This window comes from Takifugu flavidus, chromosome 3 (genome assembly GCF_003711565.1).
Source record: "Takifugu flavidus isolate HTHZ2018 chromosome 3, ASM371156v2, whole genome shotgun sequence".
Classification (NCBI taxonomy): Eukaryota; Metazoa; Chordata; class Actinopteri; order Tetraodontiformes; family Tetraodontidae; genus Takifugu; species Takifugu flavidus.
Genome location: NC_079522.1, coordinates 5,278,867 through 5,296,701, shown reverse-complemented (window position 1 = coordinate 5,296,701; position 17,835 = coordinate 5,278,867). Strand labels below are relative to the sequence as shown.

Genomic DNA, 17,835 nt, shown 5'->3' with positions numbered 1-17,835 from the left:
TCGGGGAGGGGTTAAACCATCAGGGGTGAGAGAGAAGCTTCAAAAGTTGGTTTTGAATGTCTCTCTATTGAAAATAAACTTAGATACGTTTTAAATGCTTTTCGATCGCATTCCACAGTGGATTAAATACAAATACGACCCCGGCGCATCCGGTCAGAGAGCTCTTTCCCCGTCACTAGGAAGTGCGAGTGCTTGTTTGGACAAGCTATCTGCTTTTGGCCTGGGTGGTAGGAAAAACAACAATAACTCTGTGGGGACGCAGTGCAACAACACGCACACACGCACACGATTACGGACGCTAGACTCAACCCCACTGTAGTTGTGCAATGTCTCAGGGACACATACTTAGGATATTTTAGATAAACTAGGTCACGTTTAAAGAACATTTCCTGGTCAGGAGAGCGATCTTGCGCCACACACAGCTTGTTTTTTCCCCCCCTTTGTCCGAATATTCCGAGCAAAGAAATTGCACATTTTTCTTTCATCCGAGTGAATAAACTAAAATATTTGGACTTGAGAGCACACAGGTTGTTTAAAAAGTTCAAATTCCAACGGTATTCCTATTTTTACATGTTATACAATGCTTCAGACATATCATCTCCATTTCACTAATATTGTTTGACAAAACCTTCTACTTCACTCAGCCCAATCACCATGAGACTCACATAATAAGAGTGAAGAGACCAGTTTTCTCTCAGGCCACCCAGGAAAGGGCCATTTTCGCCTTTGTACTAAAAGTAGTATGAACTTAAAACAGCATAACTACAAGATTTCCTTTCCAATTCTTGGCTGCTGACGGCCTTAAATCTGTCACAGTTCTCATCTTCCAAAATAGAGAGAAAATAAAATAAATTTGAGGGCAGAAAAAACATAGCTCGCAATTCTAATTAGATATTGGGATATTGAAATGCAGATTTTCGTATCACAAGCCAAGCAGAATAACTGCAACCTTTGCTTCTAGGTGGTTTTCTAATGACATGAAGCATAATAATTTGTCCCAGAAGTACCGGGCGGGTGAATTTTTCGCAAATTCGAAGGGGCAGTAATGAGTTTCTCGACTCTGTCGGCCTGCGGTCGTGCTACGCGAGGGTAATTTTCCGTTTGATAACTGGGTAAAGAGTGCTCCAGAGGATTGAGTGGATATAGTTTCAGAGGCAGTAATGTTATTAAGCACTCTCTCATCAATCACGGTGCTTAAAGTGTACGTTTCTGGAACCACAGGAGGCGTTTTTTTGTTTGATTTTTTTCAAGTTTCATAGAGACTGCATATAATGGTTAACCTGTCTTAGGAGCAGTTGGCAAAAGTTGGCAAAAGTTGGCAAAAGTTGGCAAACCGGAGCGGGAAAATGGCAACTATTTGGCAGGTTGCGACAACCTCATGATTTAACAGTCTTTGCTACACTTTGCCCATGGTTGTGGGTGTGCAGGCAAGCCCAAACGAGTGTACAGGCAGGTAATTGCCAGAGTCTGAAGTCTAGACCGACTGTGTGTTACCTCGGCTGTTGTGTTACGACGCCATCCATCAAACTCAACCGCAGCGCTAGGAGGAACAAGAGGAAGGCAAATGAGAAACGCCTTCAATTACCCACCCGGCTACTGTTAGCGAGGCAGAGGAGGAGATTTCAGGCACCAGGCATGGCCTAATGGGTAGTTGGACAGGGTTTAGCTTGTTTGCGCGAGAGGGAGGAAGCTCAGGGAGAGAAGTTAAGGTCTGAGTTCAAGTTGTACGACAGGAAAGTCAGCTCTGCGTGACAAGCTTAGGTCGAAAAATGCATTCTGGGCTTTCCAGAGCGAGCAGCAAGAGACGAGATATTCCAAAGTATCGCCATCTGTATCTGTCCTCATTTTTGAGGCCTAAGTATCTGGTGTGTCCTCATCTGTTTCATCTTATCACTCTCGATATTTTCCAACTGGAGAGCCGTTGCTGGGTAATTTCATCATGGCTTGATGTTTTTAAATCATCTCCTCTACAAGGAAAAACCCCATAAACTGCCTTTAACGCAGAAAGTTCAGCTTCTTTGCGGACAGACAGAAAGGTGCTAAGTTCTATAACCAGCTGCTGACGCTGCCACTACTGAGGGAGGCAAGTATGAGTATCAATCTACTCCCAGCATTTATTTAACACATCAATCTGCAATGTCAAGTTATTTAGTGGTCTGATTCCTATTTGGTGGCCTTCCCAAACGCCTGCCAGCGACCAGAGCGTCAGTCAGAAGCAGGCGGTGAGTCACAGTAAAGTAGTAGAGTTTATCAGTCCGGGCCTCCGAAACACAATGTTTATGTTTTAGACAGTTGGTGGAAATAAAATGAGCTCAGCAGAAAGATGACGACGGCGGCGAAAAATGCCGCGAGTTATCTCCGGCAATATTCGTTGGCCGGTCACCGCGGCGCGGTGGCAGCGGCCGCGGAATAATCCCCGAAACCGATCGCTCATGTTGAGAAGTTTGCGCCAGCGTGCTGCGGCGAACGCGCCCCAGACGGGTGCGTGGGCCCGATTTGATGACTGTCGCTGTATGGAAATGTATCCCAGCCCGTCCAGACTGAGCTCAGACCACACCGTGTGGAGACGGACAGCTTTTTCCTTTGTTGTGCTTACTGATGTTGCTGTAGCTGCAGTTCTTCCACGTGGTCCCGCACACGGGCTCTGTTTGTTTTGGCCGCGGGCCATAGGGGCAGATTTCCTCTAATAGAGTGGGGAATTGGGGAGGCCATAGTGTTTTATTACAATAGTACAGCAAGGTCCTTGATGCTATTGAACACAGCCGGCACCCCGGGGACAACCTGCGTCAGCAACTGATCGTTCTGGTTGTGGTTGTTTCATCAGGCTCCTCGAGAAGTGCCGACTTTGGCTATCTTAAGACGTTTCACCTCTCATCCCAAAAGGCTCCTCCGTGCACAGGCAACCAACCCTAATGGAATCTGGCGCGCTTAAATGCCACACCACCGCTCAAACACCACAACATAACAAGACGTTTACTAATAGGCCTAAACGGCTAACCCCACAAAAACATGTTATTTAGTTTGCCACTTTTGGGCATCTGAAATAGTTCTGGTGTCTTATTGCTTGTCCTTCAGTAAATTCTAATCTTAGAACTGATTAGTTTCAAAACAAAAGCTGTGTCCGAAACCACTCATAGTGCACTCGGTAGTTTTCTTCTTCTGAACTGCCAGTTCATCCCAGGACCCTATTTGACCGTTTGTGGGTTCGGTACTTTGCACAAGGGCACCTCGGCAAGAGGCCTTCCATGTTTTGTCTACACCGGGGCGTGAACCAGGAACCCTCCGCTTCTCAGCCCAGCCCCCATTTTGTAGGGGTGTCTGAATGTTGAGTGAGGATCGCTGGACTCTATTGTAGTGCACTCAAGGTTTCCCACAATGCATTGCGAAATGTAGTGGACAAGTGCTGCTCCCTAATGAAGCACGTGAGAAGCTAGACATGACGGGAATTATTACAATTGAATTCAATAATGACACAACAGTACACCAACAATCACAAGACCAGTGAGTGTTTTTTATTTATTAATCATTAGAAAAATGAAATTATTCACCCAACATCAAGCTGGTATGTATTTACTATGCAATGCTATGATGCAGTTTGAAGCGCTGAATGCCCAAAAAGGGGAATTCCAGCTTATCAGTGAGTCCACTAAGTAGCTGACTCAAGCCAACTCACTATGTAGTGAGTTGGGACAGAGTGTGCGACACGGCCAAAGTCTCTTCAGCACACTTTCATGGCATCGATAATTGGCGTCGAGTGACGATGGTTTCATATTTAGACGCTCTTTGTAAGTTGAAAGTACATCGAAACATCGGAATGTCAGCAGATCTAATATAAACACAAGCATCCTCATCGTTTCCAATGATATTCCGGGATTTATATGAAGGTTAGTCAAGCCGCTTCCTGTCCTTGCTGACGCCTCCGTGACCTTTCACCTTGCTGACAGAGTATAATTCTTCAAAGCCGTCTCACCGCGCTTTTCTGAATTTCCCTCAGCACCCAACCCCCTCACCTTCATTTATCACTTTCCTCTCACACACACACACACACACAAACACACACACACACACACACACACACACACACACACACACACACACACACACACACACCAGAGGCTGGTGTCAGCAGCACCTATCAACTGTTGAGCAGTATTTTAAGTCATACAGTGTGTGTATGTGTCTTTCTATGAACTCACACTTGGATGGAAAACCCAGCGTGAGCGTGATGTGTGAAGGAAAAGCTGTGTGTTCATCTCTGCTACCACACCAAGCTGGAGCTGCACAGACAGTATCTTTCTTTCACCCCCAAGGTGGCTAATTTTAGCATTTCACCTCTAGAATCAACGATTTTACACCTGCCGTGTCGACACGTGAAGACAGGTTGGCGTCTTTAGGAAAACTGCACATATTAGCCAAAATAATCCCAGATCCACAGTGTCTTTAATGTGAAATGTACAGGTGGACCACAAACCTCAACTTTCCAGACAAAAACAGGCTCGAATTACCAGTAATGATCTGCTTTATGCAACTGACTGGCATCGCCGGCTGCTGCTGTGGCTGAAGTGGTGAAATCCTCACTTAAAAGCGAACAGCGTCTCCTGGGGACTTTCCACCCTTTTTTCCCTATTTTCTGAAAGGAATTCTGCTCTGCAGTTATTAAATCAGAATTCCCATCTCTTTGGAAGGGTCCACACAGGAATGTCAATGGGATGGAAGGAACGCTCCTGCTAAAAAGGTTAATGACATCTGTGTCCAGCAGGTTGACCGAATCCTGCTTTTTCCCCACATTGGTGTCCAGTTTCCATTTTAGTTCTAGAGGCTAAAATATTGTGAAAAGAAAGAATAAATCCTGTCGGTCCAGGGTGAAAAAATAAAGTTATGTGTAATAATTTTCCCTCTGGCTGTGGATCCAACTTCTAAGGGAGTTAAAAGTGACAAATATCCCTGGTAGACAAGAAATATCTGTCTGAAGCGGCTATCAATTCCCCTTCCTCCCCTCTTTTGCACACTCAAAGCTCTTTCTCACATAGTCATGACAGGAAAATCCATCGGCAACTGAAAATCCACTATCATTTACCACATAAAGCTAATTAACTGTGTTTTGCTTCACTTTCAAGGGATTAAACAGGGATTACAAATGCCTGTGTGCACTCTCGAACCCCCCTAAACTGTATTATCTTAGAAATAAAACCCGCTGAGGTGTCCTGTTTTATCAGGCTTTTGTTATTATTTAAAAGATTACAAAGCACAACAGGAACGCACAATAAGTGCAACGTTAGCATAGCATGAACGTAGCATGAACGTCATCTATGCATTAGCACACTCACATATACACGTGCACATGGAGGCAACCTGATGTTTCCATAGCCTCATCATCACCCTAATCATCATCATCATCATCATCGTCTCTTTAATTCTTTCATTAACTGGAGTCGCTGGTTTTGGCCAGCGCCTAGCTCAGTCATTTGACCACAGGAGCTTTAGACTGAGGCCAAGTGGGACGTGTCCAAACCAGCAAACACCGACAGAAGGGAGGAAAGAGAAACAAATGAAAGAGAGATGGTCTGATCACCTTGTACTGGGGGGAGCAGACCAAAAACCCAGCGAGGGCGAATCATTCCATCTCTGTCTGTCTGAAGTGGTGAAGCTGTGTGAAGTCTAATCTGGCCGGCCTGTTTTTCTGTCGCTTCACTCAAATCAACACCGGGACTTACTTTGGCATCGGAATGGAATTCGAATCCGAAGGTGGCTTTTTGGGAACTTTGGGAGGAGATTTCCAATTTTCATAAACTACGATGTGAAAAGAAGGGACTGATGAAGGCTGAGGCGGCCAGACGGGGCCAAGTTTGAGGCTGCTATAGTGAATACAGATGAAGGCAGGATGCCTGAAATGGTTCTGGGGGGAACCATGGACACTGGATATGCCAGTGTCCCGGTCTCCTCCGCCAAAGGTCCAACACAAGTGCAGCATCCCCTCCGAACCCAAGTGACATCACTTTCTGCTCCGTCTGGAGCTCCAGAGGGGAAACACTAGACGGCTGACCTTTCACCCTGCGGATCCCTGCCCCATCCGTCTGTCAGCGCTTCTCCCTGTTGCCTAGCAATGACGTATCTGCTCAAAACGAACACATAACGAACACAAATTACATCTTTTGCTTAAGTTTTGCTTCATCTAAATCAGCCCAGCTTGATGCCGTGGCTGCTTTGGTACATCGGAAATCATTTATAAATCCACCTGCTGGAGAGGACTTGAATTATTGTTTCTATCTTCAGCGGTGATCTGCTTCTCTAATGCGACGAAAAGCACGCTCGCCGCAGCGGAGGGGCGTCCGGGACGTCAGAGGAACCCGTCAAATGTGTGATTATCGCGTCTGCGGCGGCAGGAGAAAACACAGGAGACGCTGAGGCTTTGAGGTTTCAGCCATTTTCAACGTCGACCTTTGCAGAGAAGGAAAAATGTCGAAAGGGGATCCAGGAATGCCGTGGAAAAGGGGGGAAACAGGGAGATTTGATCCTGATATTGACACAGAAACGACCTGTTAGACCGATGTCTAACTGGAGGTTATAGCAGGATGGACAACAGAGTTCTCCACCTTGTTTGAGCGTAATGCTTAATATCATACAGCATATATGGATGTATCCATCAAGTTCTTAGGAGCAGCTTCTTTCCATTCGGAATCTGCAGATGTCTGAGGAATTCTGCAGCTGCAGATTCCTCGTGTGCCTGAGGTAACTTCCAGCACACAAAACGGACGTCGGTTTAAAGCTTCTCAGCTTCCCAAAGACAAATGTCGACATGTTCCATCAACTCAGGTGATTCTAATGACAAAGAGCAAAGTGAATGGTTTTACCCAGAGGTCGTGTTTAACAATGTCACAGATTTACGAGGAGCTACATAAAATAATGCAACCGCCCCAAGACTCCAGTGCTGACTCAGCTGTTTTAAATCCGTCTTCTGGTCTGGACATTCCTGGCTGCTCCCCGTCTTATCTCAGCGTCTCAGCGAAGGTTGAAGTTGCTCGGTTGGTCGAGTCTCCTCCGACCCTGCTAAGACCTCCTGATACCGAGGTGGGGGGGGGGGCAGAGAGGAATGGAGCAGACAGAATTGGGGAGGAGGGGTGCTGAGGTGTTTAAGGGCGAGTTGACGGGAAGCGGCGGCTACACAGACAGGAAACAGAGTCTTTCCTTATCATCTTATCGCAGCTGGGTCAAGCCTCGTGGATGAGATCAAAGAAGTGCACCTTGTGTTCAGCTTACGGACCGTTTACGTACTATTCCATTCATTGGTTGCGCAACCCTTCGGTTTCCTGTCTTTTCAGCTCTTTTTCTGCCGTCACTAATGAGGTCGCGATCGGCGTGGCACAATTTAGATTAGCCAGCAGTTTAGCAGCTCATTTAAAGATGAAGAAGCAGAAATGCAGCAGAAGGGTCGTTGCTCCTCGATTCTTCTGGCTCCGGTTCGACCGTCTCTAATCGCTAACATCTAAGATGCACCGACTCCTAGATGCTGTTCCCACGCCGCCACGGCCCCGGGTCCCATTGGCACTGGAAACATGCCCACCTATGATGTTCATGTTCTACCTTTATTGACCAGAAACAGCGACACACGACGCCAACATGGCCGTCAAACATGGAGGAACTTTAACCCAACTTATGGGGGCCTCATTTAATCTAATAGACAATGTTTTGAAAAACACTCCACTGCATTTTGTGTCTGTACTGCGTCAACGCTGACGGTGACACTCTCCCTTCCTGACATCCTGCCGGGGAGGGGGGGGAGGGGGGGGTCTAGAGCTCTGGAGGAGAGCATGAGTGGAAAAGGTTAAAAAAAAAGGAGAGAAAAATGGAACAATCAGGAATCCCCCCCCCATACAAATCCAGCTCCGGGCATTTGTTTTTGTAATTGTCGGCTGGACAAGCTCAATGGGGTAAGACGTCGTCTCCGGCGTGATTGGCAGCCGGAGGATTTTCGTGATTTACTGGAGTTTTGAAGCTCCAAATAGGAACTCCGACTGGGAATTATGGAAACATTTACTCAGAAGGTCTAGAGGTGAAACCCAAACAACTCGTGGCCATCTCTATAATAGTAACTCCTATTTGGAGGTTTCGGAGCAATATTATTTCTCAATGCTCTTCTAAAGTCTACAGGATAATCCAAATCTCTGACTTGATAACAGCTGTGTAATGGTGTGCAGCTGGTCCCTAATCCATGTTTGTCTAAATCTATTTGTGTGAATAAGGAGTGTAATGTAATGTGCTTTTCTGGTACATGGGGGACAAGAGAAGTCAGAAAAAAAAACCCAAACTGGAAAATAAGCCACCTGCTAGTCCAACTTACACAGAGCCGAGTCCCAGAATCACACTGGTTCACTGAGAGCTCTATTTTTTAAGTGGCTAATGCAGTAAACGTGTCCGTTTCGGTCCAATTTTCAAGAGGCCTGAGTCAGTTAAATAACATTAGCATGAAGAGAACACATTCAGTGACTGAATTCCTGGGCTAAAGCTCTTTTCCTCCTCTCCGCCACTCTCCCGTTCCTTTATTCGTCTCATCCCGTACTGCCCATCTGTGGGTCTGTCTCTCCCACAACAGCAAAGGCAGGCTGACACAGAGATGCCGTCCAAGTCCAGTTCAGCACCCGTCTTTGTTTGCCAGTCGGGGGGGGGGGGGGGGGGGGGGTTATCTGGCAACCCCGAAGGCGAATCTTTAACACGGAAAACGAGGATGGGAATGGGATTTTACCTGCTGATTACAGATACGCCCCTTTAACTCTGCAGCGGCGCCGCGTGTCCAAAGAGAGCTAAAATAAAGGGGACAGTGGAAAAGGCCTCAATTCCTGGATCAACCAGATTACCAGCGAGCAAAAGGATAAAATGAAAGGCTCCGAGACACGCTGCCTTCAGGGCGTTTGTGTCGTGTAAGAGGCAAACGCATGGAAAACACATTAAGATCAGAAGTACAAAGGACGGGGAAAAGGATTGGGGTTTTTTAGGGCACTTTCAGAGTCCTTCAGAATGAAATGTGATCTTACACAACCTTCACAAATCACTGGAAAATACAGAATGAGTGATGTCACCAGCGACCAGGTCGAGCGTCGGGCCGTCTGGAGATCAGGTGGCGATGCTCGCTGGTATAAAAACATTTCCAATAATGTCCATTACACGCTCGACAGATTCTGACGGCCTTTCCAAGCGGGACCTAGACCGACGTGTCGGCTTTCAGCACTTTCCGAAGCCAACGTGCGCGTGGCCAGTTGTGCGTTGGGGATCGAAAAAGAATCTGCAGGGTGCGTCGTTTTGTCTCCGACCACCACACGGATGCTCCGCTGTGTGAGGACAGAGACAAGCATCAGGGGGACAGAAGGCTGGAGGACAGCCCTGTGTCTACGTGCACGGCGGCTGGAAAAAAGTCTCCCTTTAATGGATCCCAGCTTTCTGCTGCAGCGCCAGCGTGAGCCGAGCCCAGCCGAGGAATCAAAATATGGCATTATTACGGTTATTACGCGGTAATGATCAATTATCCTCTTTTACCGCCTTTTCAGCACAGACAAACAATCACACATGGAAACATCACGCGCACGCACGCATTCCTCCAACTGTCCTATGATCCCATAAGATGGATAAAGGGATCCTGGGGCAAAAAAAAGGGTAAAAAAAAAATGTCTGCGCAGTGGATTCCTCCTCACACGCACGCTCAGAGTCGCCGGTCGGCGCTCACCGACAGCAGCGTGTCAAAGGAAAGATCCACGTCTCATTCTTCCCGCCCCGCCCCCATTCGAGCGGACAATCAAGGAACCCAGACGCCGGGCGATAAATCACGCAGCTTTTTCCACACGTCCTCCATTATGTGAGGACGCGGTTAAATGTCAGGGCGTATCTGTCAGGTGCGAGTGGTTTCGGAGGATTGGCTCATCTGACGCGTCCCCGTCTGGATCTGCTAGGCTCGTCTGACTTTCCAGAGAATCTCAGCTCTGTGTAGGCTGCGCGGAATTCTCCCATTACTCATACGTGACTCCAGTCAGACTTTCGCCATGAAAACGCCATACTGGAAAGAAATACAGCAGGGACTGTTGGCTATGATAAGACGACGCTTGGTTTTCAGACTTCTAGCTAACAGCATTTAGAGGTCGGGGCCCTGCTTTATTTTACTTAAGCCGTCTTTGGCTGGTTTAGACCTCTACATCACCCGATGAATCACCCGAATCAAAGCCAGTGTCCACCAATAACGGCAAATGTGCAAGTTCTCCTAGGAAACAGTTTCTCTGCACTTTAGAGAACTTTGGAAGTTGGGATCCAGCCAGGAGCCTCCTTATCAGCACTTAACAAAAGAGGGAGAACTAAAAACCTGTCCTGGAGGCCGACACATAGAGCGGAGGATACGGTCACAGGCTTTTAGCTTTAAATAGGGACTGCAAGTTAAACCCCGCAGATGCTCAGCTTACCTTTCCCTTTCATCTGTGAAGCTAACGCGATGGGGTTGCTAACGCTACAAAAATAAAAACGCAGCTGCCGCCAAGTATCTGCCCTTCCAAGAGCTACTCATGTCAGAGGTTCACGGACGTCAGCCATAACATCCATTTAGTGCCCGTCACCAAACCATAGTGCTCTGCCACCGGAGAGGAGTCGGCGAGTATTTGGGTGCTCAAAACACACTCCGGTCCTCTATGAGCTGAGGTAGAAGGGTGTGTGTGTGTGTGTGTGTGTGTGTGTGTGTGTGTGTTTAAACAGGATAAGCCCCTATACCACCAACACAGCTTTCACAGCTGGGCTGTTCGGACTTGACGGATGAATTGTGTCACATGTCCTCCGTGGACGTGTGTGCTTGTTTTTCATTCTGTGTGTGTGTGTTTCTGCATTCTGGCCCGGTCCTCGCAACTTCTCCCAAAAGTTAAGACTTAGTTTTAGGGGCAGGAACGATGCGGTCAGGATTTGGATCAGGGCTGTGTTGGGATGGCTAAGGTGAGGGTTAACTCAGGGATACAGCATGTCAATGCCCCAAAGATAATAATGCTAACATGTGTGCGTGTCTGTGTGTACAGTTGTCAGACAGCTCAAATCAACAAGCCATAAACAAAAGCATTCACACTCTGAGCCACATGACCCGACATGCTGCCACTTACATCTGCGCCTCTTCACGGCCGACGGTATGTTTGTTTCTGGAAAATCCACAACAATTAGCCGAGCAGTCGATGCTCCAGTCGGCTGATGTGTAATTGCTAACAGGAAGCGGCAGCGCAGCCGCTAAGAGCGTTATTAAAGTCCAACCTCCCTGAACACTCAGCAGGCTGCAGACTACATGAACTCACACACACGTCGAGACACACACCATTAAAAGTGGGGTTCCTTTGTTACACAAGAAGCCACAACATACACACACGAGTGGCATTAACGTTTAGCATCTGTGGGACTCACCGCCGCCCTCTGAAAGGCTCCTTTCGTGTAAGTGCCGCCTCCTCTGTAGTTGATGGCTGGGATCTCCTTGTTGAACAGGGAACACTTGTGCTGGTGGGACTTGGGGGCCGAGATGTGGTCCACCCTCGTCACGACGTGGGTCTTGGATGAGAAGGTGACCAACGCCACCCGCGTGTTCTCCGGCGCCACCGGGAAGTCGGACAGCATCTTGCGTATGAACCTCAGCTCGCTCAGGAAGTTGTTGGCGCCCACGCTGGAGGACTCGTCCACCAGGAAGACCAGGTCCAGGCAGAGGCTTTTCTCGCGTAGCTTGCGGACGTTCTGCTTGAACGCCTGGCCCAGGCGCTCCACCTTGCTCTCGGCGCTCTCCGACAGGTTGCCCGCCGGCGAGGACAGAGGCGGCGTCTGCCCCAACTGGGTCTGGGACGGGGGTGCTGCCGTCCACACGTTCGCGAGGCACAAGAACAAAACGCAAGAAGTCCACGTTGATGGAGAGGAGAAACTTTGAGAAATCATGGTGGCAGTCTGTGCTGAAGAGTCTCTGCTGGGGAAAAATGTGGATCTCCTGCTCTGAAGGAGCTCAGTGAAGGTGAAGGGGTCCTACGTCTGCTTGGGCCGACCAGAACAGTTCGGTGCGAATCCCCTCAGAAGCATTGCGGGATGAAGACGAGCCACCCTCTCTGTTCATCTCCTTCAGCCTCTGACTGTCTCTTTTGCTCGCCAGTGGGAGAAAACTGCCTGGAAAAATGTTCACAAGGTCTTTCTATGAAAGATCTTCAGAATATCCTCGCATTTCTGAGGGAGTCGAGGTGTTTTCCGGAGTGTAGATCAGCATATCTTGAATCTGTCCCTATTCCCGCCTCTGTTAGTCAGCCTGTGCATCAGAGCTCAATTGCCCCAACCCTTCTTCGCTCTCGGGCTCCCGTTGCCTATGACGCTCCCGCTCACACCGTCAGCCGAGCTCTGAATGCCGGTTCCCCTCTTCTCCCCAAATCATTAAAAGAGGAAAAAAAAACCCATGCAGCAGGAGGAGGAGGAGGCAGAGAAGGGAGGAAGGAGGAAAAAAGAAGTTGAGATACTGAGAGAGGCTGAGGGGAAGAAAGGGGGCAGTCCGGTCACGGCCGTGGAGTCACCCCCCCCTTCATCTCTCCTCCTCCTTTTCTCTCACCTCCCCCCTCTTTCCCCTATCTCCGTCCCTCGCCCACAACCCTCTCCCGACGTGCCCGTCGACACCCCTCCAGAGGACTCAACAGCATCCAGCGGGAAGGGATCCAGAGACGCAGATGAGGGATCTTTTGCAGGTGGAAGGACGGGAACGTCCATGTGTTTCAGAGTTGGAAACCCCTTCAAGTTCACGTTCACGCGCCTGCTCAAGCCATCGTTCCGCACCAGATTTGTCGATCTCTCCCGGCTCCGCAGGGATCCGTACTCACCCTCCGCCACGGCTCTGGTTTTCACATCTTTCCTTGCTTCCACCTCTCCCGCTCCTCTTTGTCATGTTTTCTTTCGGCGAGGCACGCTGCTCCCGTTAAACTGAAGGGCCTGAGATTTACAGCGAAGACCTGATCGAGGAGGGAGGCAATCAAATAAAAAGAACCATAATCCGCAGCTATTAGTGAGGTTAAAGGTACATGGATACACAAAAATGCATCTTATTATTAGGCAAGACAACGCTAACCAACACAGTTCAACAAGTTTTAACCTCGTACGCAGATGTTTATGCCAACTGTTGCATCACTGCTTTAAATAATTGCACAATGTGCGTTTTATCAGCAATAATTAGTAATGAGGGAATAAAAAGAGACGAGAGCTGAAGATAAAATTGAACGAGTGAGATACTGAAAGCCAAAAACGCGTGATCACAGACGGAGAACAAAAGAACGCAGCATCACTGTGGTGTGATAAACTAGCTTAGGCACAGACAGACGTGCAGACACACACATACACGCCCTGTAGCCAAGATCTACACGTAGATACAAACACACTTGCTCTCACACACGCTGAAAGGGGGACGAGCGCAGCTGTGACTTCCTGCTTGTTTGCCCCTCACCAGACTTTCCTGGAGGTCCCGAGGGAGACAGGGGGTTGGTGGATGAAGATGAGGCCTGCGAGTGTGTTCATAAGGGTGGGGTGTGTGTGGTTTGTGACCGTCACACTGAATGTTTAAGCTAGCTGCTTGAAAGTTGTGGGGAGAGCACAATTTGAGTCCACTCTGGTAGAAGAAAGGATCGCTTTCATATCAGAAAGGACAAAATAATTTTAGTGAAATGGCAGTTTTAAAATCTAAATATTGACATTCCGTTAAATTAAATCACAAAATAAAATCAAGAATGTACTCAGGTCAGACAGGAAGCTAGAGGCATACTTAACGCTTAAGTCAATTCACAGAGGTTCTCACATCTGTCCATAACGTGAGGAGAGCTGACAGCAAAGATGAGATCCTCATTTTCCCTAAAAGTGCCAAAACATTCCTTCACAGCAGGGTTTGATGTAATCTTCCAATCCACATTCCTTTTTTAAAAAAAACAAAAAAAAACAAAACAAAACTGAGGTTTGAATATATTTGGGTTTCCAGCACGTGGTCAGACAAAACAAGATATAATAAGTTGTCACCTGGGAATTCTAGCGGGAGGTTTTTTCCCCTCCAATTTTATGTTGTTTGCTAGATAATTGACTGAAAAAAATGAAAGCTAATGGTTACTACACAAAAATTATTTCTTTTATAACCATACAGTTGTAGAGGTAAGAACTCCATTTCCCAGGTGTACTTGCGAACGTGCGTACAGCTAAACCAATTGAGGCCATTGAAAAGGTTCCCTGGAATGCAATATTACAAAATAAATTAAAATAACCGCACTTGGAACGTATTTGTCCTTTCCGTGTCCATAACTAGCTTGTTTGCCAAAAAAAAAAGGGCTAATACTCATGTTTAGCCTTTTTTGGCTAATATTTCTCCAGTAATAAGCAGCGACAGAGCCAGCCGGAGAACCTGTCGTTAAAAGAATCATTTTCTAAATCTAATAAGCGTTACTTTCACTACCTGGGCATGTTACAGACTACTTCGCACAACCAAACAGAGCCACTTCATGCATAGAAACAACGTCGTATTTGGCTAGCTTTGTGAGATAATTACTTAATTGACAGTCCAGACAAACAAACTTTTCGATACTTAACCTCCCAGCGACAATTAGAATTTACCAAAAACAGATAAGAATGAGACACATACGTTTAACCATTAATCTCATTTTCATCAGGTAAAAATTGTAACCATAAAATTAATGCATTTTACCTTATATTCCTCCATTAATCCGAGCCTGACACTTCCAAAGCTGTGTGACACTGACCCCTGCCGGCGGCGTGGGGGAATTACACACATTCGTCCAATGCGACCAGCAGATGGCGCTTTAATGTAAAACATCTTGTGGTTGTGAGATCAGGAAAAGATATAATCAGTTGTGTGTTGGGTTGTTTTTTTAAAAAAAGAACTTGCCTGTTTAATGTATAGCATAGCATGTAAAACTGTAGCGATTCACTATTCTAATAGCACAATAATTCGCCTACAGCAGTTTTATACTTATCCTGTTGTGCTACATGTACAGCAAGAGCAGATATGTTTATGAAAGCAAATTAGTAAGGCATTAATGGACATTATGTTGGGTTATAGACGTATGGAGAGGCTATTTTCACTGCTCAGAAAAGTACAAAAATAGGATTGTACCGTCGGGGCACATTAAAGAGTGTGCAGTTTATAGTAGGTGTGTTGTGCGGACTACTAATGTCTGCAGGGCATGATCAGAATGCACAGAGTAAAGCACTCTTTGCTTCCAGGGTATATGTTCGTCGTGAGACAGGTGAAGCTGACAGGGGTAAAAATAACATCTTTTTCTTTTCTTTTTCTTTTTTTAAATTGCGTCAGCCGGTGTCTATTTATAGGCACTCTGAAATGCAGCATAAATATTTGAAGTCGAGCCTGCCTGCAAGACGAGTGACCGCCTTGAGTGTGAAAATCCTGGATTTAACGTCCTTTTGTGAGCGACCGTGTATGTCGCATCACACCAATTCGAATCATCCTTTAAACAGTCAATCAATCAGTTTGAACGAAACCCCCGAGAGCCAATGAAAGCATGTAAATGTGGAGAAAACAGCCTCCAAAATAGGCCCTCAGATGGGTTTTTAACATTTACTCCACTATATCCACACATCTGGCGGTCAATGGCTACATCATCAGCAGAGCACATATGTCACAGCTACATCAGATTGTTGAGGGGCTACACACATATCTCAGAACACACGGAAAGGAGGATCCGCCATGGGAAAGGTCCACAAAAAAGGACTGTGGGAGATTCCGCACCTCCTTCAGAGAGATCCGTCACACAGCGCGTGCGTGCTAATGCAGCTGCTGCAGGGCGCTGGGCCGCAGATGTGAAACGCACCTCTGGTCCTGTTTGCTTGACCCCCAGAAAACTCCCAACTTTTTGAAGGGACTGGATGCAAAGTCGAATTCTTGCAACAAACTAAACGAAACCTCTGTTGGAGTCTTCGGCACCGACCGTCCGGACAGGCGGACGAGGTCAGGGCGCCTTGTACGTATGAGCGCCCCCTGGTGGCAGGAGGCGCGGGACGTCTTCATATATAAGCTCAGCGCTACACAGAAGATGTACGTTTAATTCCAGGATGGTTCCCCCAGCGCGCTGGTGCCCCACTGCATGCAGCTGGTGCCCTGTTTTGCTTTGTTTGCCCCCGTCCCTCAGGTTTCCTCGGGCCACCACTGCGCTGGAGTCCAGCCTATTTGTGCATCTGTGATCTGTGCAATTCCAGATGTTTGCTGGTTTTTTTCTCTCTTTCATTCCTTCCCCCCAAAAACCCGACGAAAACAAAGAAGGAAAACAGGCCCTGAGCATGAAAAGGGGGGGATAGGAAATAATACGGGGGTTATCGGATAGGTGGGGGGGGGGGGGGTAAGACGAGCAGGCTGTTTTCTAGAGGCAGCATGAACTGGATTGAGCCAGACTTCCATAAAAACAGCCCTGACTGGGCCCTGCTGACCGTCCGGGAGAGGCGGAACCACAGTGAGGGAGGGGGTAAATGTGAGAAATGTACACACACACACACACACACACACACACACACACACACACACACACACAGAGACACACACACATCAGCGCAGAAAAATAGGATACTGTAAGTACGCCTCGAAGGAGAAAGGCGACACACACTCCCCCAGATAATCTGCTCGCTCAGCTGATCGGGATTACAAAATATCAAATTCCTTGTTTCTCTGCTGGGCTTCGTCAGCTGCTGCTTTGAGAAACAAATCTGCGGAGGGGGCAAAAAAACGACCTTTTGAAACAATAACTTGATTCTCAGGGTCGTCTTTAATGTGTTTATGAGCGTATTGGAGCGTCTCAGAAATAACAGTGTTTTTTTTTTTACTTTTTTGGTGGTGAATAAACAAAGACAGGCTGCAAGTGCGTCAGCTGATGCGAAGCTTCAGGGCCCGGCGTTGCAAAATTGATAAGACGACGAGCTGCGACGTGAACAGATCGGGAGTCAATCCTGAACTTTGTTAATCGGGTCAACATGACGGCTGCTGTGAATCACAGCAGAACCAGACAGAAAAGAAGTGATGACGCGAGATCAGACTGGTGTAAAGTCCTGACTCAGCCTCAGACCCAACGCTCGACAGATGTGTCCAGATTCATCCCCAAACATGTCCCCAAAATCCCATCAGAGCCCACAAAGGGGGAAAATAACGTCGCCCATCCGCCGGAAATCACAAAGGGGGCGGGGTTTAGCCCCGGAAGTCGGTGGAAGCGAGACCGGCGACAGGTCAGAGGCGCGAACAGATGGACGCCAACAAGTCCAGAGACGTGGACAGTGGCACAAACATCATCCTTTTTCGACCTTGTGGACGACCTTCAGGACGGAGGAAACCACCATCGGGTAACTCTCTATCCCTGAAACAGGCGCACAAGATCTTCCCTAAACTGTAACGTTTCTGCCCCCTGGTGGAGGGTTGTGGTAAATACAACGCCCCCCCCCCACACACACCACACACAACAACACAACCAGGTGTGAGTACAGCGGTCCAGAACGTTCCCACAGAACGATCTTTGTTTCCGTTCTTGTTTACTCTCCGGCCTGAAATCGAAGAGCAGGGCTGATTCAGTGCGTTCAGGCCGTGTGGTTCTGAAACATATTGTCCCAGAAACTGGCACAGGCAAACACAAAGCTCGGATTACCGTCTCGGCTGCCGTGCCCGTGCCCCCCCCACACCCCCCACCACCACCCCGTCCTCCTCCTTCTCTTTCTCTTCCTTTCTTTCTATTACCCCTCAACTTGTACTTTTGCTGGCTCTCACTGTAAATGCACACATTCCTCATTTCCCCTCAAGCCGCTTTGCCCCCCCCACCATCCCGTCCC

The 17,835-nt window shown here is 47.7% G+C and overlaps 1 protein-coding gene and 1 long non-coding RNA gene across 3 annotated transcripts in view; both read right to left on the bottom strand.

Moving 5' to 3' along the window:
* svep1 (sushi, von Willebrand factor type A, EGF and pentraxin domain containing 1) overlaps positions 1–12,500 on the bottom strand; it is a 49,399-nt gene extending 36,899 nt beyond the window's left edge. For both annotated transcript variants that reach the window (XM_057028801.1, XM_057028802.1), the window contains exon 1: positions 11,410–12,500. In XM_057028801.1, the coding sequence (XP_056884781.1) occupies positions 11,410–11,925 (516 nt within the window). In that variant the 5' untranslated portion in view covers positions 11,926–12,500. The remainder of the gene's footprint in view (positions 1–11,409) is intronic.
* Positions 12,501–12,669: 169 nt separating this feature from the next.
* Positions 12,670–15,005, bottom strand: LOC130522658 (uncharacterized). Its single transcript, XR_008949667.1, has 3 exons — positions 14,699–15,005; positions 14,023–14,398; positions 12,670–13,920 (listed from the first exon to the last, which is right to left on the bottom strand). It is a non-coding gene; the product is annotated as an uncharacterized LOC130522658 (long non-coding RNA).
* Positions 15,006–17,835: the final 2,830 nt, after the last annotated feature.